The 26,135-nt window shown below is 36.0% G+C and overlaps 1 protein-coding gene and 4 non-coding genes across 5 annotated transcripts; 2 read left to right on the top strand and 3 right to left on the bottom strand.

Moving 5' to 3' along the window:
• The first annotated feature begins 412 nt into the window (after positions 1-412).
• Positions 413-25,836, top strand: LOC120632748 (probable ATP-dependent RNA helicase DHX34). Its single transcript, XM_039902736.1, has 19 exons — positions 413-1,040; positions 1,871-1,989; positions 2,677-2,843; positions 3,732-3,935; positions 6,006-6,138; positions 7,811-7,959; positions 8,345-8,452; positions 9,819-9,924; positions 12,068-12,273; positions 13,438-13,641; positions 16,177-16,359; positions 16,608-16,705; positions 17,664-17,871; positions 19,354-19,416; positions 20,651-20,829; positions 21,434-21,544; positions 21,734-21,855; positions 24,462-24,747; positions 25,546-25,836. The coding sequence occupies exons 1-19, from the start codon at positions 511-513 to the stop codon at positions 25,817-25,819; spliced, it is 3,450 nt and encodes a 1,149-aa protein (XP_039758670.1). The 5' UTR covers positions 413-510; the 3' UTR covers positions 25,820-25,836.
• LOC120632950 lies at positions 10,161-10,322 on the top strand. Its single transcript, XR_005659179.1, has one exon. It is a non-coding gene; the product is annotated as a U1 spliceosomal RNA (small nuclear RNA).
• Positions 15,056-15,217, bottom strand: LOC120632942. Its single transcript, XR_005659172.1, has one exon. It is a non-coding gene; the product is annotated as a U1 spliceosomal RNA (small nuclear RNA).
• LOC120632925 lies at positions 15,681-15,799 on the bottom strand. The gene has a single exon (XR_005659159.1). It is a non-coding gene; the product is annotated as a 5S ribosomal RNA (ribosomal RNA).
• On the bottom strand, positions 18,623-18,694 carry Trnaw-cca. The gene has a single exon. It is a non-coding gene; the product is annotated as a tRNA-Trp (tRNA).
• Positions 25,837-26,135: the final 299 nt, after the last annotated feature.

Raw genomic sequence — 26,135 nt, 5'->3', positions numbered from 1 at the left:
CCAGCCTGTGCTTACTTTACTTACTATACTTTTAACTTTCCCAGAAAGTCCATTCATATATTAATTACCTAAGTACTCACTACAGTTTGTTGCAGTTTATTGTTTGACTCACATACGTCACATTTGACATTTGTGGGTCACAAAAACATACGACGGAGATCAGGACAAAAAATATAATTGGCATCTCTATCTTCCTTATGTTTTACACTTTCTTTTTCTAAGTAGCCATTGCGGCAAGTACAATCAATCTAAAAATCTTGTAACTAAGCTATTTAGCTTAGTCTCGTGTGCCCTATACAAATATTTAAAATATACGGCCACAATCAAATCAAAAGCAAGAACTCAGATCCGTAAAACCAATTAAAAAAAATTAAATATTATGAATGTCAACTTGACATTCAAAATCAAAATATGCATTTGACAATTTATTTGTTTTTGTTTACAAATATTTGGTTGATTTCTGCATTCTGCTGCTATATTTCTTAAGAAAAGTTAAAAAAATAATTTTAAATGGAGCGTAAATCTCGAGATTATCAGCAATCATCATCTAGAAGAAAGCGTTCAAGGTCTCGAGACAATGATGCCAGGAAAAGGCCCAAATTAAGAAAGTACAGTCCGCCACTTACAAAATCTGAGAGCAATGATTTCAGTTTTTTAGATCACAAACATAATTTAAACAAAATATTATCGTACAGTAATGACACTAATGTGGTTGTAAATAGTTTAGAGGATTTCTGGGTATTTGTTAAGAAATATGAAGCGACGTTGAAGAAGGCAGGTAAACCTATCATTGATAGTGTTTCTCACATAGAAGATTGTTCAGGTGCAACTTTTTCTAAGCATGATTGCATAAATTTTACTAGTAAAATGAAGTTCATAGAGAGCTATGATGAGAGAGATAAGAAGAAGCTAGATAAAAAAATGTTTGATATGTTCTTGAGGATTGTATCAGTTTATTTGGATTTTAAGAATAAGGAGAAATTCGATAAGTTGAAAAAGTTGAGGAAAGCTCAAAGTGAACTGCCAGTTGCTAAGTACAGGTGAGATCTTACTACTGCTCACTTATACCATCACACAATTCAATAGCACTTTGAGCATATTAATTATCAAATCATAATATTTAATATTCCCTGATGAATATTTCTAGTAATGTAGTTCACACTGGCAATACAAATGCATTGCAATAAAGCATAAACACACCAGTTTTAGTGTTTTTGCTTTATTTTTGGTTGTGTTTTGAACACTGTTGAAACGGTTGTACCGTTCAATAATGTTCAGTTTAACTCTGTCCTTTTATGATCATCATTATCAACCCATTACCAGTTCACTACAAGGCACTGGTCTCCTTCCTGAGTAGGATTTTAGGCTGCCCTGTACTGGTATGCATTGCCTTTCTGAGGTCCCTGTTCTCATCTTTGACTTTCGTTGTATTGGAAAGGGATTATATAAATCTATTTAGCACTTTAAGACAAGTTAGTTAGCTAAATACTTAAGTAGGACTAATAACCTGTCTGGTATCAGCCCTTTCTTTAAATTAAAATGGAAACTGTTTTATTAAATTACCTGTCGAATTTTTGCACTTTACGATGTTTACCTTTCCCAGGTAGAGGTACGTATTGTATTCTTTGCAAGCATATCATCATCAATCGGATGTGGAAAAGTCAAATTTAAACCAGCCATAGCCATGTATATGTATACAAAAGTAAATAGCATAATATGATTAGAAAATGGTGAAAGGTCCAATATAACATCTCTATATTCCACGCTACAAAAACTTTTATTTGATACCCAACTCAACAAAAGATGCATATATTATGTTTTTACTATTTTTATATATAATATCTGCCATATTTAATTTTATTCTTTACAGGAATGAAATAGTATCGGCAGTACAAAATGAGAAAGTTGTCATAGTAGCAGGGGACACTGGTTGCGGGAAATCCACACAAGTTCCACAGTACCTTCATGAAGCAGGGTTTCAGAATATTGGTAAATATTTTTGTTTTGACAATAGACAGTCCTACAACATAGCCTAGGGATTGGCAGGCCTTAACAATTAATGTCACCATATGACATTAATCAGTTTAACTATTAATGTCATTATATGACATTAATAAAGTGAGTTTGTAGATCAGTGAAATCATTGTTTATTGGGGTCAATATCATGATGTATTGTTTCATTATTGAAAATAGACATGATATATTATACAGAGCGTAAATGTCTGGGTAGCAATGTAAAAAAGACCATAGAAGTTACACTAAAAGATTTTAACTTTTTAAAAGTTGTTTTATATAAGTTGAAATTTCTTTCTACTTTGAAGTGGAACGAACAGATAATCCTATATTGGTTGAGTTGAGTAAGAACATGATGTAGTATTTTATTTTTGGTTCTATTTGCTTTAATATGGGGTGGCTCTTTGTCTTGTTATTCTGTTCCTGGGGCCGTCTCCGTAGTCAGTTGGCCTGAACGGTCTGTTGTACGTGTGGCCGCTGGTGCAGCTTCCCCATTAGGGTCACTCCAGCCGAGCTTACCCTAGAAGCTAACATAGGGTGGATAAGGAAAAAAGAAAATGAGGGAAAATCCAAGGCAAAAGTTAGCCTCTGCAGATTACTTTCTATAGATAGTATTCATCAGGTGGTAAAATTGTTCAAGGGGTCATCTAATCTTTTTTACAGCATGCACTCAACCCAGGAGGATCGCCTGTATCTCATTGTCAAAGCGAGTTGCGTACGAAATGCTAACACAATTCGACAGCAAAGTTGGATATCAGATTCGTTTTGAAAAGAGCAAGACTTCTGATACTAAGATTTGTTTTATCACTGAAGGCTTATTGTTGAGACAGGTAAAACGATTCGATTTTTAAAAATTATCAACAAACTCCATTTTACACATTATACCAACTCCCCACAGTTGCGTACCTCGCGGCCGCGTGGTCATAAATGTTCCGTCCCTTACGTATTCTGTTTTATTAAGTACTACTGTACGCCCAAAAACTTCAATAGCATTATGCTAAGGGCTAGGTTCATATATATAAGATTATCTTGATAATAGAATGACTTTTTTTTAAGGATTAATATTCTATCTCTCACTCAAACCCCACCTATACCTCAAATAAAATTGTCATGAGTTAGTTGAAGTTCATTTTACTTTACTTGTTGTAGCAAGGTTAGGTCTTTTGAGTTTATTTGGATCAAATTTCATTGTATTTTTTGTCAAAGACCTATAAAGTTGTTCTAATAAGGCCATATTAGGGGTGATACTTTAACCTTCATCTTGTCTCTATCTACTTTTTTTTTAATCCCTGGATAATAGACGATTTAGAGTCTTTCACCCCTAAAGCGTTTGCATCAGGTTTTTTTTTTTTTTAATATGTACCTATTTAATTAATAAGTAAAAGCTCTGTTACGCTGATTTATTAACATTCTATTATAATGTTAATGATTACTTAAACGATAGAAAAGCTTGGGTGTGAATTGCTCTAACTTCATAGCTTAATATTAATTCACTTTGAGATGGTGATAACAAAAAAAATTACCCGGCTAATTTTGTTGTGGCTTTTCTTAGATTAGGGCCTCTTTGGAACCCTCGTAACTTTAGCTTTAAGTTGGCGAACGAAGTTATCACTATCCCCTTACAAATATGTAAACATATATGTATGAACGCTTCATAAGTGCCTGTGATAGGCCTACATGAATAAAGAAATTTTGAATTTTTATTCAACATTTCCCAGATGTCTTCGGAGAGTTTGCCCAACTATGACGTTATAATACTTGATGAAATACACGAAAGGCATTTGATGGGTGATTTTCTGCTGGGTGTCCTCAAATGCTTGATTCACACCTGGAGCGATATCAAACTTGTGCTGATGTCAGCGACAATCAACATTAAACTGTTTGAGGATTACTTTTCCGCTGAATCTGCAGTTGTTATTCAAGTGAGTTTGACTTCAAATAACCGTACACTGTTTGGGTTTTAAAAATCCCGAGCAGACCTTATACAATTCATTTTGCACGCCTCATAACATTTGACGGCCGAGTGGCGCAGTGGGCAGCGACCCTGCTTTCTGAGTCCAAGGCCGTGGGTTCGATTCCGTTAAAAATGTTTGTGTGATGAACATGAATGTTTTTCTGTGTCTGGGTGTTTATCTGTATATTATAAGTATTTATGTGTATTGTATTCATAAAAAAATATTCATCAGCTAACTTAGTTCCCATAACACAAGCTACGCATACTTTGGTGCTAGATGGCGATGTGTGTATTATCGTATTAAAAAAAAAAAAAAATCATAATAAGCGAAGCGTTGAGGTGGGTATTACTGTCAGTTTACGCACACCGAGTGATTCTCCAACTTAAAATGTTTTTATTCTTTATTCTAACTTTTTTTATTCTTTATTGATTTTATAAGTGAATATAAATAGACAAATGTTGAGAAAAAAACACTATTTTTAACACTCATGATATTTTTAAATCGCTTTTTATTATTTAAACTAATTAAAAAATTGTTTAAAAAAGTTCTGTCTTGGACGTCCGTGTGTCTGTATGTGCGGATCCCGTCTCTTGTGGTCACGAAAACGAGCGAAATACTTCACTTATCGAGTTGGTTTTTTTAAATAGGCTTCATTATTTTGGAGATAGAAGCCTATTACTTTTCACGGTATAATTAGATGTAGTTTAATTATTATTTTATGTTCATCACACAATCTCAATTTTATTGTAATGAATGAGATTATGAGGCGTGCACTTTTGGATTTTCCAACTATTTTTTGTATTCCACCAAAAGCACTTGCAAAAACACCTGGTGTGTGATTAAGCACTTTATGATGGTAACAGAATAACCCGTAAGGGGTAAGGTAATTTTATGAAACCAATACCCCTTCACCATCATCAACATCATGACACCAACCTTCAGGTTTCCTCACGACGCTTTCCTTCACCGCTGAAGCAAGTGATATTTTAATTATTTAAAACGCACATAACTTGATTGGGTTGCCTGGCAGAGATCGCTTTTTAGCGATAAGGCTGCCCATTGTACCTGTGTTTTATTTTGTTGTTTTTGTTTATAATTTAATTTCTGTTAGGTGTACAATAAAGTGTATTTTCATTTCATTTCATTTTTCATAACTTAGGAAAGTTAGATGTGCGTGCTGGGATACGAACTCGGCCCCCCGAAAGGAAAGTCGAGCTACCCAATGCGCTATCACAGCATCGCATGTAAACTAAATAAAACCTATAGAGCATGCTATCTTAATGCAAAAATTATTTCGCTTAAACAGTGCACAATTTATTTATTTTATTTATATACACTTTTATTTGTAAACCACATAAAGAATAAAATTGACACAACAGAAGGAAACTTGAAAAGTAGTATACAAAAGGCGGCCTTATCGCTTAGTAGCGATTTCTTCCAGGCAACCTTAGGTTTATTTAAACCAAGCTTAGCATTATACATTACTAGTTGTTGGCCGCATTCTTCGTCCGCGTTTTTTACAAATCCTGTAGGAACCGTTTGTTGTCCTGGGATAAAAATTAGTACATGTTGAGAACATCGTCTCCACCAGTGGCGTGTATTGAGGGTATGCACTAAGCGAGCAGATGATATAAAATGAAAAAAATCTCCAGGGCAATGTAAAAATTATAGAATGCCCTTAAATTTTTAATAACTCGTACTGGAGATTTCCTTGATTTTATATTATCTGCATACCCTGTGCATACCTTCTATGCACGCCTCTGGTCTCCACATACCTTATTCACCTCACATGATACACCCTACACGTGAGAGTGAGGTACCTATTCTAAAAAATATTTTTAAACATTTATTTTTACGACATCATTAATAACTTAACTTCCTATCTAATATTAAAATGCGAAAGTGTGTTTGTCTGTCTTACCTTTACTCTCTAACGAAGCAAACAAATCAACGTGTTTTTTGGCATAGGGTTAGTTGAAAGGACGGAGAGTAACATTGGCTACGTTTTGTCACAGCTGGTAATGTTATAAATTTCAGGTTCCAGGACGTCTTTACCCGATCGAATTGAACTATAAACCAATACTGGTTGAAGACAAGCCTTCGAGGGATGACAGACTCGATCCGCAGCCCTACGTACAAATTATGCAGTTAATCGACAGCAAATATCCTAGTAAGTTTTTTTTTTTTTTCTAAGAATATTATTGCCCAACTGATGCTGAGTGGAAAGCCATCGGCTATGAACAGAGCAACACTTCACAGAGGAGTACGTCCTATAAAATGATGACCTGTGCCCATAAATCTGAAGCGTAGGTGTTAAGACTCATGGGCTTGTAATTTTAAAACCGGCAAAGCATCTTTGGCTCCTCTGGTGCTGCAGATGTTTATGGCGGTGATCACTTAACATCAGGTGACCCACCTGCTCGTTTGCCCGCTATTAATATATAAAAAAAAATACAACGGCAACCACGCCCTTCTGACCGGTACACAGCAAAGCTGCTCAGCGGCACTATTAAGCATAGTACTTCCCCGGGCGAGCTCTGTTATAAGCTCTACAAATGCTAGTACTACCAGTGGTGTGCACTTCACACAAGCACAAAAGCGCTGCCTACCCTGACATTTTCATGTAACTGGCAACGGAGGAGGATTTTGCCATTTTATGCTATTTGACTTCTCTATCCCCTTTTCTTTAGACCCTGGTCAAAATTCCTGACCGAGTACTACTATTTTGGTTTAACATAGTATTTATATGGTACCCAACCTGCAAGTTCATGGAAAGGTTATCACTTGTTTGTCAACCCTTCTGTACAATTGTGTAATTATCTACCTTTTTTTACTCATTCGATCGCGACAAAGTTAACCTCCAATTTATATGGTATCGTATTAGCGCCATCTATTGACAATACTGTGAAACCGCACTGTCACTAGATGGCACTTTCGATACCGTATAAATCGTAGTTAGCTTTAACGCGATCGAGAAAAAAGGCGGGAGGCTTCGTGCATGGCGGACGCGGTTTCTTCAGATTTTTCTTTAGATTTATTGTGAACTCGTTTTGAGGATGATTGGTGTTGTTTGTATTGTACATATTGTAGTGTTGGTGTCATTCTCATTGTGGTTGGCGAGTTCTTTTAAAATATTATAAAAGTTTAAAGTTTACAATATATTACTTTGAAGAACTTGCTTGTGTATAAAAGGTGACGCAACATTTCTGGTGCCTTTTTAATATGATTTCTATGGGTACGCCTTTTCGAAGCCTGAGACGTCTGCACGGTGAACATCTAAAATTAAAGCTATAAGTTATTGTGTTTCTCTAGGTTAATATTTTGATTTACTTTATATTATTTAATTTGAAGTTGACATTGTTATTACATTTCACAGTTTTGATATCATAATTTTCTGACATTTTGTATAAAATGGAAAAATTATTTTATAATTAAGGTGTTTTAATAATTTGCATGCGATAGAATGGCAGATTGTACACTGAACTTGTTATGTTTTATTATGAAATCAAATTTGTTAAAATGCAATCACGCAAATAAAGATTTGAATTTCGATTTCCTCGTGCCCGTGCAAGTGTTGTTAAATTTTCTTACTTTTTTATTTCGTCGGCCGATTGGCGCAGTGGGCCGCGACCCTGTCGTGGGTTCTATTCTCACAGCTGGCAAATGTTTGTGTGATGAACATATTTTTTTTTTTAATGTCTGGGGTTTTTATACGTATATTATAAGTATTTGTGCATTTTATTTATTAAAATTTTCATCATTCATCTTGGTACCCATAGGGGCTAGATAGCGATGTGTGTATTGTCCTAGTATATTTACTTATTGTTAAAAAACAATTTCAGGCGACGAAAGAGGCGATCTACTGATATTCATGTCAGGTGTGCAAGAGATAACAGCAATATGCGACGCGGCCCAACAATACTCGGAGAAGAGTAAAAATTGGATCGTTCTGCCGTTACACAGTGGACTGTCTCTCACTGAGCAGGATAAGGTATAGTTGGCTTCATAAATGCGTTTTTTTTTAATTTTAAACACTTCCGTGGAAGCGGTAATAGCCCAGTGGGTACGATCTCGACTTCACTTTTGGGCGAGTTCGAATCCCAGCACGCACCTCAAACTTTTCTAAGTTATGTGCGTTTTAAGTAATTTAAATATCACTTGCTTCAACGGTGAAGGAAAACATCGTGAAAAAATCTGCATGCCTGAGGGTTCTGCACTGAACGCTGAATGCTCTCAAAGGTGTGTGGAGTCCACCAATCCGCACTGGGCCAGCATGGTGGGCTACGGCCTTGACCCCTTCTCATTGTGGGAGGTACCCTTGTCCTGGCCGGTAATGGGTGGATATGATGACGATGAAACTATTTGTTTTTGCACAGGTATTCGATTACCCGCCTGAAGGAGTAAGAAAATGCATTGTTTCTACAAATATTGCGGAGACATCAGTTACCATAGATGGTATAAGATTTGTTGTGGATTCCGGAAAGGTAACATTTAAACTTAAATTAATTTTAATGTAACATCTTAAAACACTGTTGTTTTATATTGTGTTGTTCTTTAAATAATGTATTGGTATTATTTGTTATTTTTTTTTATTTCTTTATTTTCTACTAGCATGACGGAACTCGAACCCACAGTGGTACTTGAACGCCTTAATAAAAGACCAAAGTGCTCACTATTGCAGGAAACTCTTCCAGAAACTTCTATTAAGGCAAATTCTACGGGCTTAACATGAGTACATATTATAAATAATCTTATACTAATATATAAAGCGGTAGTGTCTTTTGTTAGTTTACTTCAAGTAACGCAATGCTCTTAGGATCTACCTGTCCGATTTAAAAAAAACTTTCATTGTTGGATAGCCCATTTATCGAGAAAGGATATAGATAGGCTATATATAATCACGCTAAGTCCAATAGGAGCACAGCTACAAAGACTAATGTTTCAAAATCGAGGTTTTTTTACCTATTGAGAGCTTCCGCTGAGTGCCCTACGTAAACGTTTAGAGTTTCGATTAAATCATGTATGACAAAGTTGTAAAAAAGAGTCAGACAGTATAAGGCTATTCTTTAACTAATAGTTCACTAATATATTAATAGTTAAATAATAACTTTATTTAACTAATACGCGGACGAAGTCGCGTGGGACCGCTAGTAAATTATATATTTATTCACAAAAATGAGCCTGACCGCCGGTTGCTTGGGCATTCAAAAGCCCCGCAAGCGGAGGGTGGATGTTATTTCTTATAAATTTTTAATAGTGTTTTATATTTTTTTAAGCATTGTTAAGATATAAAAAAAAATGCAAATCAATAAATGATAGAAAAAAATAGGTAGGTACATACAGATCTAGTTACATTAAAAACAGCCTTTATACTATAAATAGCTAACGTCTCGGCTACGCACATTGTAAAGTAGATACTAATGGGGGGCGGTTTGGAGCGATTAATAATACTATACCATAGAACATTAATTAAAGCTATCTCTTAAAGTTGCTCGTATTCGCAATGTAAGCGCACAAAAATATGTGTGTTACGACATCACAATACCAATCTTTGTATTTCTTTGCTTTTCTATTATATTATAATATGTATGTTAACTACATATAAACCTTCCTCTCGAAGCACTATCTATTGCTGAAAACTACATTAAAATCCATTGCGTAGTCTAGAAGATCTAAGCGTACAGACAGAAGGAGTGACTTTGTTTTATACCATGTAAAGAAGTATGTTTAACAAATATATCCACGATAAAAACCTTCGAGATCCCAGCTTATGGCTTTATTTGACTCCTCATTGTCCGGAAATATACATATTCCGTGGAAACGTTAAAACGGATAATATTACGGTTACAGATGAAAGAAATGAGCTATGATTCATCTACAAAAATGCAAAGGCTGAAAGAATTCTGGATATCAAAAGCTAGTGCTGATCAGAGAAAAGGCAGAGCGGGGAGAACGGGTAATTTTTTTTTTAATAAATAGGGTAAAAAAAAAAAAAGGTTTTTTTAGCTCACCAAAACAAATCTGATCAATGTTTTCTTATTCTTTTTTCTACAGCATAAAATTTGAAACGTGCCAAAACAACTTAACAAAAATCCCCGCTAGATGTCGCTGTATAGCGTTGGCCCTAAATTATATCTCGCTATGGAGATTCTCTCTCGAACAATCACTACCCCATAATATCGTCGTCACAGCATACTTACCTGGCGTAGGGGACACCGTGATCAACAAGGCGGTTCCCCCAGAGCGAGGCCCTTCCATTGCACTGCGGTCGGGTTGACCTCTGCGATTATCCCTAATGCGGATAACTCGGACGCGTAATTTTTGGTAGTGGGGACTGCGTGCGCGCCGTCCCCCCCCATATCAAACTAAGCTGTACACTAACACGATGGGAGAACGTAGTCCCATCCCAAGAATCGCCGGAACAGAGGCGATCCTTGAGATGGGACATGTAGCCTTCTATCACACATTTACATGTCCCATGCCAAGAATCTCTTAGAACAGAGGCGATCCTTGAGATGGAACGTGTACGTGTTTATGGTAGTGGGGACTGAGTACGCGCCGTCCCCCATATCTATATTTAGTTCACAGAATGAGAAGAAGTAGTAAATTCAAATTAAGTTCGTAAAAGGAGAAGTAGAAGAAGCTGTTAGCGTGAAATAACTAGGCCAATGGCTATGAGTCACAGACAATCCTCATGTAAGATATAAGAGTTATGCTGACTAATCGAAATTAGCTTAAGAAACTATACAATGATGTTGGAAAAGAGCAATCTGCTGAGTTTCTTGCCGGCTCTTCTCAATGGAATCTGCCTTCCGAACCGGTGGTAGAGTCACTACAAACAGACTACTTGACGTTTCAAAAGTGCTTATAACTTAGGCCTACTTGAAATAAATGAATATTGAATTTGAATTAGAATTTTGGATGATAAAATTATTGTGATATAGCACCCAAAATATCAATTAATAAAACCATTTTTCTAGTTTCATCTTGTATTTCTGTGTAATTTATCAGTTAAATGCTATTGCAAAGTGTAACATACTAGCTGCTCTACGCGGTTTCTCCTGCGCTTAGTTAAGGTCGTAAGGTCATGTAATATTGGCCACTCGACTACCTCATATTCATAGAAATCTTAATAGCAAGACAATAGGAACGCCCTTTTGCACTTTAAGTATAGAAAACTTGTCGTCGAATGTCTGTAGGTGTATCTACGTAGTTGACCTACGCGACCACGCGCACATAAATTCATACAATTCTAGACAAACAAAATTATTAAGGCCTAATGCAGTAGTTTAAAGTTTACGTCGCCTTTTTCTCTATCTCTACATAGATATCACTTGCCCGTACGTCCCGTAATATTAATAATTTTTCTATTTTATACCGCAAAGGACAAGGGAGATGACATAAGATTGTCTTGATAGAATGGCCTCCTTTTTTATTAGAGTTAATATTGTATGCCTAAAAATGATGGCTAATCACAATCACAATAGAAATTATGTTGGAAAATCAAATTTCAATTTTTTTCGGCATAAAACCATACGAATCCGTAATAAAGTTTTCGTTTCGTGTATTTATTATTATCTATTAAAAAGTAGTACTTATGTAGCGCACGCGGGTACATGTCGTTGGCACAAGAAATTACAATTTACACGAATTCATGCACTATGCAATAGCCAGAAGTGAACGGCAGGGCCTGGATTGTAAATCCTTTATTCGAATTTTGCTCACATTTTATAATACTTTACAGACAATGTTAAAAGCATCATTTTAATTAAATATTATGAATATTGTTTTCCTTTATTGTAAGTTTGAATTATATAAGGTGCTCGTATAATTACTTTTTTCAAGTCAAGCTCATATATTTACTACATACATTGTCAACTGTCCAGTAGTATGCCGCGTATTATGTTTTCTAAAACACAAAAGCTTGTGATTTTAAATAATAGATAAAATATATATTATATGAGCTTACATTTTAATGCTGAATTTGTTATAATAGTGATAACCTGACAAATCTATACGATGTTATACGTACAGATTTGTCGTCGTAGTTAATGACGGATTTAGACTGACCTTGACCTTTGCCTGTTTTATTTTACCAGGACCCGGCGTCTGTTACCGAATATACTCAGAGCAACAGTACACAGATTTGGAGACATTCAGTACCCCGGAAGTATCTCGGGTACCTCTCGCATCGCTCCTGCTACTGATGAGTTCTCTGGGCGTCAGCGACGTTAGACGCTTCCCTTTTATAGATGCCCCGCCCGAACAGGCCGTGGAAGATGCCCTGTTGGAACTCAAACAACACGTAAGTGTTTGGATTATTATTTTATTTTACTTTCCCATGATGAGGAAGGTTTTTCTCCGTTCGCTCTCCATTTCCAAAGTCTTCATCAGATTCAAAAACATAAAAGGAGAACCAAACTATACAACGTGTAACAGAATTGCGAAATAATATTAAATAAATAATAAATAAATATACTACGACAATACACACATCGCCATCTAGCCCCAAAGTAAGCGTAGCTTGTGTTATGGGTACTAAGATGCCTGATAAATATTTTTATGAATTATATATATATAAATACTTAGAATAATACATATTAACACCCAGACACTGAAAAACATTCATGCTCATCACACAAACATTTTCCAGTAGTGGGAATCGAACCCACGGCCTTGGACTCAGAAAGCAGGGTCGCTGCAAACTGCGCCAATCGGCCGTCAAAAATATTGAAAGATGCATAAGTATATTTCATAAGGAATCGCACTGCAAACATAATAAATCAAAATAAGCATTTCATTTTTTTCATTCAAACTAATTCAAAACATTCTAAGTGTTTAATTTTGACAACCCTATTGAAGATAAAAGATAGAAGAGATAAAAAATCGACCCGCGCATAGTACGTGCCTAATAAAGTGACAGGTGTCACATGATTTTAATTTTGCATGTGATGTTAGGGGCTCTATCTGATTTCTTTTAGTAAAAACTTCTTGATTATGTCTGTGCAAGTATTCGCCGTTAGCAAGATGAGAACACTCGGAAGCTATATCTTTGTTGTTAGATCATTAATAGTTCAATGTTTTGCACGCCTCATAAGCGAAGCGTTGAGTAGGGTATTACTGTCAGTTTACGCACACAGAGTGATTCTCCATCTTAAAATGTCACTTTTAATTCTTTATTGCTTTTATAAGTGAATATAGATAGACAAATGTTGAGAAAAAACACTATTTTTAATTCTCATGATATTTTTAAATCTCTTTTTATTATATAAACTAATAAAAAAATTGTTTAAAAAAGTTTTGTCTTGGACGTCCGTGTGTCTGTATGTGCGGATCCCGTCTCTTGTGGTCACGAAAACGAGCGAAATACTTCACTTATCGAGTTGGTTTTTTTAAATAGGCTTCATTATTTTGGAGATAGAAGCCTATTACTTTTCACGGTATAATTAGTTTTTATTTTTACTTTCAGGCAGCTCTTACATCCAACGAGAAGCTAACAGCCCTCGGCAAAGCGCTAGCTAACTTGCCCGTAGAAGTGTCTCTAGCTAAAGCCCTGGTAGTAGGCAGTGCGACTCTGCCGCCGCATAAATTGGACTCCGCTTTGGCACTCACAGCCGCTTTGGGCATACGTTCGATATACACTACACGGGCGCATAGAGATTTTGAATGCGAAGTAAGTTAAATTAACAAAATTTGCAATTATTCATTGTAAAGTCAACATCTCCTGATGATGCTCCGGTTTCGGAGCGAAACGTGCGTAGAGGGGGTATTGTCGAGGATCTGTTTGGTGTGGAGTATAAGGATTGAAGAAATTATAAATTACACCACACAGATTCTCCTGTTTTTCGCGGAGTATAGCAAATTTAGCTTAATTTTGTTAATATATCATGGATTCCCGCAAAGTAACGCCTGCTTCTATACAATATACAATGCGAAGTAAGTTTCAAGATTCATTTATTTATATATTTATATTATTACTAGATGTGCCCTGCGGCTTCGCCCGCGTAATTTTGGGAGGCAGCGTACTGCTACATAGTCTACACCTATAGTCTTATATGAGATTTTGAGATTTTTTCAATTTTTTTTTAATGAAAAGTATACTATATTATTTGTAATACCTCCAAGAATATGTATAAAAGGTTTCATGAAGATCGCTTCAGTAGTTTTCGCGTGAAAGCGTAACAAACAAACTTACATTCACATTTATAATATTAGTAGGGATGTGTCAATATCAACTACCTTCTTATTTTCTGCAACTATTTTTAACGCCGCTGGTTGCCTGGAAGTGGGCTCTATGTAGCGATAAAGCCGACAATTTATTTTTTTCTATGCTTTAATTAATACAAAAATATCTTCTAGATTAGCCCGTGGCTTTACGCGCGTGTACTTAATAGAGTTGTAGCCTAAAAAATGGGCAACGTCACTCTCGCATCTATACTAAAAGTGGGAGTTTGGATTTGTGTAGATCCAAGCTAGATTGCAACTTATGGCTCAAAATGAAAATAAACGAGTCTAAAAGTGTCTGCAAGCACTACATTGTAATCTGATGTAGTTTCACAAGCACTACATGAGATTACAATGTAGTGCTTGTGAAAATGCGATAACGTTCAGTTTTTTCACTTAATTCTATATATATTCTGTCGTGACTCGTTGACGAATATCCAATTGGTAAATTGCGGACCAAATGGCTGATTGAATTCTAAGAAACCGGCCAATTGCGACTCACACTAATTGTTCGCTGAAGGTTCTGGAATAAAACGATGTACCTAAGCATCTAACTAAGTTAAATTATCAACTTTATTTAAAATTAGATATTGGAAAAAGCGCTAGTACGTTTGCTATTAAGTGCTAGGCGAGGGCCGAAGTCCTATTGGTCTAGCATGGACACATTATCTTAAATGGGTGATATACGGCAACATGTCCAATCTCAAGGATCGCCTCTGTTCTAAAAGATTCTTGGTATGGGACATGTAAATGTGTGATAGAAGGCTACATGTCCCATCTCAAGGATCGCCTCTGTTCCGGCGATTCTTGGGATGGGACTACGTTCTCCCATCGTGTTAGTGTACAGCTTAGTTTGATATGGGGGGGGACGGCGCGCACGCAGTCCCCACTACCAAAAATTACGCGTCCGAGTTATCCGCATTAGGGATAATCGCAGAGGTCAACCCGACCGCAGTGCAATGGAAGGGCCTCGCTCTGGGGGAACCGCCTTCTTGATCACGGTGTCCCCTACGCCAGGTAAGTATGATTTCACAACGCGAATGTGGGGTAGTCATTGTTTCAGTAAGAATCTCTTTAGCGCGATATAATTTTAAGCCAGCGCCGTGCAACGACATCTAGCGCATGTTTTTACCATTTGAAAGCTATTTGGGTTCCTACGGGAAGTTGTAACAAAAATTTCGGCGCTAGTTAAAGAATTTTTCGTTAGATGGCAGGCATTTATTATTCAGGAGTAAAGAGAATTTTATCCTCCTAAAAATATTTTTTATTTTCCAATAACTTCGACATTTTCTAATTGGTTTTAAGTTTTTTGAGCCAAACAAATAAATAAAGTTCAATCTGTGCCTTTACATTCTTCTTTTAATTTTTTCTTCTCATTGGTCACGAGTATTTGTGCTGCACGCACAACAATTAATATTTAATTATATTATAAGGCATAATAAACATATTTTCCTAATTATTAATCACAACAAAAGAGAGTAATAAAAAAGCCAACATCACGCGGTGTTCCCAGGCGGTCACCCATCCAAGTACTGACCGCGCCCGATGTTGCTTAACTTCGGTGATCGGACGAGAACCGGTGTATTCAACATGGTATGGACGCTGGCGATAGCTTATGAAAAATACATGATAGTAATGGAACACAATAACATTGTATTGATTTGTAAAATAATTTATTTACATACATAATACATAATCTATACATGTTTTTTTACATAAGTTAGTACACACCATTTGTCTAGACGATACTTTTTTACGAAAGCTTCATTCCCATGTACAAAGAAATGACTTTTATCGGATTTTCATAATGCGCCAAAAAAGGATTAACTTCCTTTCTCTCTCTCGTTCTTTTATTTCTTCAAACGTGTTAATTATCTCAATCGATTTCTGTTGGAGGCTCTTCTGCAATGTTATAGAATCTGCATTTTTAGAGTATTAATCTATCAGCCAAGCAGTTATAGATATACTTTTGATGTTGTTACAGAACGCACGTATGCCTGACGAATCGGACCACGGCGATCCTATAACACTTCTGTCATTATACTGTGCTTGGTTACGAGAGAAGTCAGGAGGCGGGGGCAGGGCTTGGTGCCGACGTCGCGGCGTTGAAGAACAACGCCTCTACGAGCTCACCAAGCTTGCAGCACAACTTAGAAATTTACTGCAAGTAAGTGGGGCCTTTTTTTTTGGCGTGTTGGAAAAGCTCTATTGCTACCCCCGACCCTTGGGCAGGATGGAGGTCTTGTGGGACTCCCCCCTCTAAGGGGGGTTCATAATATCATTCTATTAGGTGCACAATAAAGTGTTTTTCATTTCAATTCATTCGGCCCTAGGGCTAAAAGGGCCATGGCCCGGGCGGTAGACTGTGGGCCCTAAGCTTAGCGTTGCCTTGTTCATCGTTAGAACAAATTACAGGACAATAACATGATGGAGGCTCCAGAACCCGAATCAATGTCTTCAGCGGAAAGGGCGATGCGACACGGTCAAATAAAACAGTTAAAAGATATGAGGAGGTAAGACTTATAATTTTGGTATTTTTATCTAAGACTAAATAACTAATATTTTTGGTATTCTTTAACCAAGACTAGATAACTAATAATATTGGTATTTTTATTTTAGACTAAATAACTAATAATTTTGGTATTTTTATCTGAGACTAAATAACTAATAAATTTGGTTATTTTTATCTAAAACTAAACAACTAATAATTTTGGTATTTTTATCTAAGACTAAATAACTAATAATATTGGTATTTTTATTTTAGACTAAATAACTAATAATTTTGTTATTTTTATCTGAGACTAAATAACTAATAATTTTGGTTATTTTTATATAAAACTAAACAACTAATAATTTTGGTATTTTTATCTAAGACTAAATAACTAATAATATTGGTATTTTTATTTTAGACTAAATAACTAATAATTTTGGTATTTTTATCTGAGAGTAAATAACTAATAATGTTGGTATTTTTATCTAAAACTAAATAACTAATAATTTTGGTATAATTTTGGTATATCTATGACTAAATAACTAATATTTTTGGTATTTTTATCTAAGACTAATAACTAGTAATTAAATAATAACTAATAATTTTGGTATTTTAATCGCAAACCACGCAGTCCAATATGAATACCAGTTGTGTATGGCTGCATAGTGTACAGACACGGAACATATTGAGGACGAAGGCATTGTCACTAACTGTGCTTTATAACTCTGGAAACCGCCATTTATTTATTACTAGCGGTCCCTGGCGACTTCGTCAATGTAAAAGTCAACTTCTGTCATATTTTTTTTTAACTTTTAAATGTAAACAACTTTGTTAAACCCTTCTCATTCTGAGAGGAGATAGGAGTAATTGGTTAGTATTAGTCTCTGGTTCCTTGTAACATTATTTAAAAAAAAATAGTACACATTGGATACATTAACTGTTTTACTATGAATTAAATTCACCGTTTATAACTTTCGCAGACAATACAAACAGAAAGCGGCCGACGATTCCAAACGCCGCAAACGCCTGAAAGTCGACTCATGGGAAATAATCGATGAAAAGGACAACGATGATAACACTATGGACATTCGAGATATCGAGTTTCGGATGACGAATGACGCCAATCGGATACGAGCTCTGATAAACGGCTCCAATGCTAGCAGTGGAAGGGACCTTGTTATGTTAAAAGTGAGTTATAAAACATATTTTATCTTTTACTAGCAAGAAAGCGAAATTTGGTAACATACAGACAGCAGGTTTATAGGCTCTTCAACATAGGGTTATACTGAGAACTTTTTTAAGGGTAAAAAAAAATTGGGACACCCTAATTACCTAGCACGTATTCTAAATTATAGTTTAATAAAAAAAAACATAAATATTGTATCTAAACGAAATTGTGGTGGAATATTTACACATTAGCATGTTTATAACAAGAAGCGCAATTTCGTTCGCTCCAGAATGTGGACACATCAAGTCAGTTTCTTATCAACCGAATTTAATGAACATTCTTTGGGATCAATCTAAAAGTATATCCTACCAAATAAAATATAACATTTTTCAAATCGATTTTTTAGTGACGGAGTTCTGAGATAAAAAAAATACATATAGAACTTTTTAGTTCTATTATGCCTTCTTTTCTTGAAGTGAGTTAAAAACTGTTTCATAAATAAACGTCATTTGCTTTAATTCGTGATAATCAAATTAACAACACGTTATAGCTTTTTAAATATTTGGTTTGTATTTTTTTATTTTTAAAACAAAAAAAATCTTAAAAAAAAATTATTTATTGATTGTACCAAATAGGTACTTTGTACGGTTTTCGCGACTCACATTAAATTAAGCTGTATGTTAATAATTGTTATTATTTTAATTTTACAAGATATAAATGACAAAAAAATTATCATTTAAAAGTAAAAACAAAAAACAAAAATAGAAACTTTGACCCCGACGTGATTTGAACACGCAACCTTCTGATCTGGAGTCAGACGCGCTACCGTTGCGCCACGGAGTCGTTGAAGTATCTGCTCAAATTGTCGGTTGAGTTCGTGCTAATCACTGGCGCATGTTGTAGCGTGAAAGTAAACACAGTAATTTTGGCCTTCGGGATTATTATAAGATTTGCTAACGGATATTTGTAAAGCATTTCAGTCCAATATATTTTGGCGAGAAATAATTATAAAGAAAGAGTAGAAATCAGTATTCCTTTTTCATTATAATAGATCTAAATTTGTGTGTTAATCTTTACAGTTACTATTTTATCCGTTAAAATAAGTTCCAAAAGATTTTTTCATAATACTATTTAATAATAATGAAGCGGTGATATCCCAGTGGTCGAATCGCAGCCCCAAACCCAGTTCGAAACCTCTAACTTTTCTAAGTTATGTGCGTTTTAAGTAATTAAAATATCACTTGCTACAACGACGGTGAAGGAAAACATTGTGAGGTAACCGGCATGCCCGAGAGTTCTACATAATGTTCTCGAAGGTGTGTGGGGTCCACCAATCCGCACTGGGCCACCGTGGTGGACTACGGCCTTAACCCATTCTCATTGTGGGACCCGTGCCCTGTAGTGGGCTGGTAATGGGTTGTTATGATGATTCAATAATTGTCGTTTTAAAGGGTTTGGACTGAGTCTATCTGAATTTACCCTTACGATATGCTCCTTTCCAGGTGGTGCTATGTCGGGCGTTATACCCTCAAGTGGCCGTATCTGATGAGTTTAACCATTGCAAGGTAAAAACAAAATAAGAAACTTTAATAGAACACTTCTTCTCCATTATTTTAATGGATAATGCTAATAATTCGCATGCTATTTTGTTGTTTAGTCATTATAACAAAAATTCAAAGTCAATTTTTTTTTTATTTATGTAGGCCTATCACCAGTGGCGTGCATAGAGGATTTGCACAGGGTATGCAGATGATATAAAATAAAAAAATCTTCGGTACGAGTTATAAAAAACTTAAGGATAGGCATTGTAAGAGTTATAAAAAGCCTGCCCTTAAGTATTTATAAATAAATAAATATACTGCGACAATACATACACCGCCATCTAGCCTCAAAGTAAGCGCAGCTTGTGTTATGGGTACGAAGATAACTGATGAACATTTTTTTATGAATAATATACATAAATACTTATTATATATAGATAAACACCCAGACTCTGAAAAACATTCATGTTCATCACACAAATATTGTCCAGTTGTGGGAATCGAACTCACGGCCTTGGACTCAGAAAGCAAGTTCGCTGCCCACTGCGCCAATCGACCGTCAAACTAATTTATAACTCGTACTGGAGATTTTCTTCATTTTATATCATCTGCATACCCTGTGCATATTTTCAATGCACGCCACTACCCACGCCTATCACAGGCACTTATGAAGCGTTCATACATATATTTTGACATTAATTGTAAGGGGATCGTGATAACTTCGTTCGCCAACTTGAACCTAAAGCTACGAAGTTTCCATATTTTTGACAATCTCCCCGGCGCAGCGGAACACCCCGGGGTAATGGAGGGAGGGAATGGGACAACTGTATTCTGATCGTGAAGCTATGATAGCCCAGTGGTTAAGACATCGGCTTCACACTGGGGGGGCTGAATTCGAATCCCAGCACGCACCTCAAACTTATCTATATGTGCGTTTTAAGTACCTGAAATATCACTAATTTCAACGGTGAAGGAAAACAACGTGAGGAAACTTGCATGTATGACTGAGAGTTCTCCATAAGAGCGTGTGGAGTCCATCAATCCGCACTGGACCAGCGTGGTGGACTACGGTTTAAACCCTTCTCATTTTGTGAGATCCGTGCCCAGTAATGGGCTGTTATAACGATGAATTATTTATGTATATTATTCATAAGAAATATTCATTAGTTATCGTAGTACCCATAACACAAGCTACGCTTACTTTGGGGCTAGATGGCGATGTGTGTGTTGTCGTAATATATTTATTTATTAATTACAGTCAGTCTCAGACCAGTTGTACCACACTTGGAGTAAACCATTCGTATTCCTCCATCCGACGTCATACTTCGGCAAGAAACCGAAGTTACTGCAGCTAACCGAAGCGGATATACAAGAAAATCCACCGGGTTACAAGAGCAAGCTAACGCTGTCGTCCAAACACCAGTTATTGTGTTATTTGTGAGTGGTAATAATAAATAATCGATAGAAGCAGGCGTTGCTTTGCGGAATTCCATGATATATTATGAAAATTAAGCTTAATTTGTAAATAAATACTCCGTGAAAAGCAAGAGAATCTGTATGGTGTATTATTTGCTTAACAATGAAAACAAATGGTAATATAAAGAAATGATAACGAATGACTGCCGATTGGCGCAGTGGGCAATCCCTGCTTTCTGAGCCCAAGGCCGCGGGTTCGATTCCCACAACTGGAAAATGTTAGTGTGAATATGTAAACATGAATGTTTTTCAGTGTCTGGGTGTTTATCTGTATTTTATAAGTATTTATGTATATTATTCATAAAAATATTCATCAGTCATCTCAGTACTCATAACACAAGCTTCGCTTACTTTGGGGCTAGATGACAATGTGTGTATTGTCATAGTATATTTATTTATTTATTTATATGTGTAATATATCATTGTTTCCAGAATGTAGTAAGTAAACTTCTCCTATTCTATGTCCCAAGGGATATAATTATTGTCTCCTGCCTTTGCTAGACCTGCTTGTGTACATAAAAAAGTATTTAGAGTTGTGTAATTTGACAGAAATTTATTATTACAGATCTCTTCTGGAAACGACAAAACCGTACATAGTAAACTCTATGCGCATGCCTGCAGCCCAAACTTTGCTCTTACTAGCGCACTCTATCGATACAAACATTGGATTTACCAGGTGAGCATATACAGGGTGAAATAAAAAATACCAGAAAGTTCTCAAACTTGTAATTCCCATAATTAAAACAAACAACTTTTGATGTACGACTTTTGACGTGACGTATTACGCTAGACTAGCGAAGGCGTTAATTTAACGTCTCAAATTTCGATAAGTTTAATAAATATTACGTAATTGAGTCTTTTTTAGGTTGGTCTGCGATTCTTGGCTGCTTTTGGAGTTTCCATATCCCGAAACCGGTTTGAATTTGTTGATAAAGGCTGTAAGGCTTCGACAAAGGTGGGACGCTTTAATTAACAGAAGGCTAGCAGGTAAATATGCGCGTTGGGCTACCGTCGTTAACTTTGTTATTCTAGAAGGTACCATTTCCAGCTTCGGATCAACGGCCCTGACTTCGAATCCTGGGTCACGCCAAAGGTTCGTAGGTTTAGTTTTGCTATTACAAAATTCTCAGTACCAATCTGGACTTAAATATATGGCAGGGATAATCTGGTCGGTCAGATAACAGTCGCTATAACCCACCAAGCCGAATTTGAGCAGCATGTTGTGTCTATAATCTAAATCCTCGCTCCTGTAAGCGAGGAGGTCTATACCAAACAGTGAACGTTAATAGCCTGATCTATATGATGAGAACTGCTAAATTGACGATATTTTAATTTTTGGAAGAAAAAAAGGGGGGGCTATCAAGCTACCCCCTTCCCAAGAACCCTTGTGTATTAATTAACAAGCTGTTGCCCGCGACTTCGCCTTTTTAAATCCTGTTTTCCGGCAACTTTTTCGGATTAAAATCCCTTTTTATAAATATATGAGTGCCAAATTTCACTAAGATTGGTGTATGGGTTGAACTGAACGTGGGTAACAAATGAACGAACAAACAGACAGACTCTCTTCTTCATTTATAATATCGGTGTTACATTACAACAACATTTACAACAATTACAATACGTAAAGTTGACCCGAGGTTAAACTAGATGGCGCTTGTAGTAGGTTCGGCGAATGTAGATCGCGCTGAGGAGATTCTGGGGACACTGGGCTATTTTTTTTACTTGTCTTATAATGGAAACCTCCTCTTCGGCACTCTTAATCCAAAGTACTTTTTTATTATTGACTAGCTGTTACTCGCGACTTCGTCTGCGTTTGATTTTGTTTTTAATTTAGTAGTAGTTCAAAAAAAAATTAAAGTATTCAGTATCGCTAAGCCTTCAATGAGGGGTTTGCTGCTGTCCGCTGAGGAGTTCTGTCCTCTATCTCCAACCGGATTCAAAGTTTGGGTAAAATTAAACACATATTATAACCTCTATAGTACAAAAATAATTATTTAAATCGGTTATAATTTGTCGGAGTTATGGTGTAAAATCGTCAAACACTTTCATCCCCTCTCCCAAAGAAACTAAGCTTAATGTCGGGATAAAAAGTATCCTATATTACTTCTAACACTTCCAAGAATATGTGTACAAAGTTTGATGAGGATAGGTTAAGTAGTTTTTGCGTGAAAGCGTAACAAACAAACTTACATTAACATTTATAATATTAGTCTTATTTTCTGTTTATTGTATAATATTTTTTTTTACACAATTTAGTATCTAATTTAATATAAGCACTCTCTATATATTTTGAAGATGCAACTCAATTAGACCGCACTATGTGCTAGAGCTAGCTAGCTAGCATGAGTCGATTATGTTTGTTACCTTATTTTAATACTGAATTAGAAACTTCATTTAGTAAGCCCCTTTTTGAATTGATGTTAACATCTAAAGAGACACGCAAAATTGACCTGAGCTGAAACTAGATGGCGCTAGAAGTAGGTTCGCTGAGTTTAGATCGCGCTATGGAGATTTCGGAGACGCTGCCGGACCCGGTAGACGGACTGAGTGTAGGTTAAGTCTATTTCCTTGTCTTATAATGTAAACACCCTTTCGTTAATCTAAAGTATTTTTTTTATTATTGATTTATTTTTCATTTTCTGTTTAATATAATACCACTTTATACCAGTCAGTATCTAATTGAATCTAGGCACATGCTATTTCATTGCTAGTATCTTGGAAGATGCAGCTCAATTAGAGCGGATTCTTTGCTAGAGCAATGTGCAATTCTAACATGAGTCAATTGTTTTTGTTACTTTTTATTATTACTGAATTAGGATATTCATTAAGTAAGTTCATTCTTGGATTGACATCAACATTTAAAGAGACACTCAAAGTTGACCCGAGCTGAAACTAGATGGCGCTAGTAGTAGGTTCGCCGATTGTAGATCGCGCTAAGGAGATTCCGGGGACACTCGCCGGACGGTGTAGACAAGCTGAGTGTACGTAAAGTCTATTTCCTTACTTGTCTCATAATGTAAACAACATTTTCGTTACTTTTAGTCTAAAGTAATATTTTATTATTGTTTTTTTTTTTTCACTACTACTTTAGACTTTTTAATACTTTAGACTAAAAGTAACGCAGAGGTTGTTTACATTTTCAGACAAGGTAGAAAAATTGTGTATCTTTTTATAGTAATAATTGACAGACCAAGAAGATGGCCCACTTGATGGTAAGTGGAAAATTATTGCCTATAAACAGAACAGTACTTCACAGGGCATGCAAGGAGCACGTCCTGAACATGAAGCCCAGTGTCCATCAACCTGAAGGTGTGAAACCTCATGTACCTGCAGTGCAGTGACGTGCACAGGGTTTCTGACCATCTTTTATCAAACATACCTACGGCAGAACACTCCCGACTAATTCCCTTTTCAAAAAAAAAAACAACATCAATATGGGGGCATCTATTAGGAAGCTTTCGTCGGAGTTATAGCAAACTTTACGCCGTGGCCACACCTTTTTCAACCGCCTCCCCCCGACCCGACTATCACGTGAGACTTCATTTACATCAGCATATCCTTTTTAAAATTATAATTTAAATTTTAATTCCCAGACGCAAATCCAAACAAATCCGTAGAATCGGAATTGCAAAAAAACAAGAAAAACACACCCTACGATGAACTGCAATACGAACTATCCTGTGACGTCACGTCGTACATGAACAGTGACGTATATTACACTATCAAGCGATTGTTGCCCGGGGACCTTAAAGTACTGTACGTAGGGTCAAATGAGGTCCATCCGAATATAGACCCTAACCCATTCGAAGAAGGTTTCGAATGCCGTGCACATGAGAAGAAAGGTGGAGTTTATGTAACGGACAATATTGTTTACAACTGGTATGTAATTACTTCATGTATTATTTTTAATTATAGTTTTTTTTTTAAGTAAATGACAATAGTATCTAAATTTTTTTTTTAACAAATACTTACTTACCGACTAATATTTTAAATGCGAAAGTGTGATTGTTTGTTGGTTTGTTTGTCCTCTGCGCCCTATCTGAATAAACACATCGCCATCTAGTCGCAAAGTAAGCGTAGTTTGTGAAATGGGTACTAAGATAGCCGATGAACATTTTTAAGAACATTATGTACATAAATACTTATACTATACAGATAAACACCCAGACACTGAAAAACATTCATGTTCACCGCAGAAACATTTTCCAGTTGTGGGAATCGAACCCACGGCCTTGGACTCGGAAAGCAGGGTCGCTGCCTACTGCGCCATTCGGCTGTCAAAGTTGAAAGGATGGAAGTTACTTTTAATCCTAGGAAACAAACGGTTCCTACGGGTTTTGTAAAAAACCATAATAAACTCGAACGAAAAACGCGGGCCACAGTAACTTCTCATAAATTGAGAAACACACCAAGTTCCTAGTACAATTGTGGCTTCAAATTTTAAAGGCTATTGAGTTTCATATAAGTACACATTTAAATTCCTATCTTGAAAACTACTGAAACGTTTTTTTAAGAAAAAAATGGTTGAATACAAACTATTTGGTTTGGATGTAGGTCGTTAAAAATATGGGATAAAGAAAAAAGCACGAGTGCAAAAAATCTAACTTTCCGCACTATATATAACTACAAAAAGTACCGTTTTTTAAAAAACTATAATAAAAAAATCTTTTTTCCCAGTGTGGTGGATACAGAATGGAGTTATAATTCATACGAGGAAAGCTACAGCATTCCTTGGAAATGCCTGAACTGTGAACTAACATCATGTCTATCTCCTCTCGAAAGATTGCAGCACACTCAATTCATCTGCTCTTCTAAACCGGAGAAGAAAGAAGAGAAAGTAGTCAAAAGGGACAATAGACCTAATTCCAAGGAGTATAAGTGCGATATTTGTAATGAGACTTTGTATTTGACACCGGTTGAAATACTAAAACATAAAAAAGGATGTAAATAAATTAATTTGTTAAATTATTATGAGTGTTAATTATACAATCTTACTCACTTACTTTTTTACTGTTACTTGATTTCGCCAGAACGACTGGACAGATTTGGGTGAAAATTAGCAGTTTTGTTTTTATACCTTTAATGTAACATTTTTATTTCAAGTATAGTTAATTCTAGTCAAAGAAGGTTTTAAGCCGTAGGCGTTTTTTTTTTTGGCGTGGCGGAAAAGCTTTGCTACCTCCGACCCTTGGGCTGGACGGAGGTTCTGTGGGACTCCCCCCTTCTAAACTGCTAGCTACCACTCTGACCAAGCGGGGTTTTTAAGA

This window comes from Pararge aegeria, chromosome 20 (genome assembly GCF_905163445.1).
Source record: "Pararge aegeria chromosome 20, ilParAegt1.1, whole genome shotgun sequence".
NCBI lineage: Eukaryota > Metazoa > Arthropoda > Insecta > Lepidoptera > Nymphalidae > Pararge > Pararge aegeria.
Note: the sequence above shows the minus strand (reverse complement) of the source record. Positions and strands in the feature narration are given on the sequence as shown.

Coding starts and splice junctions, on each gene's coding strand:
- LOC120632748 (XM_039902736.1), top strand. CDS start 511: ATGGAGCGTAAATCTCGAGATTATCAGCAATCATCATCTAGAAGAAAG. Junction 9,925..12,067: donor AGGCAGAGCGGGGAGAACGG/GTAATTTTTTTT, acceptor TTATTTTACCAG/GACCCGGCGTCTGTTACCGA. Junction 13,642..16,176: donor ATAGAGATTTTGAATGCGAA/GTAAGTTAAATT, acceptor ATGTTGTTACAG/AACGCACGTATGCCTGACGA.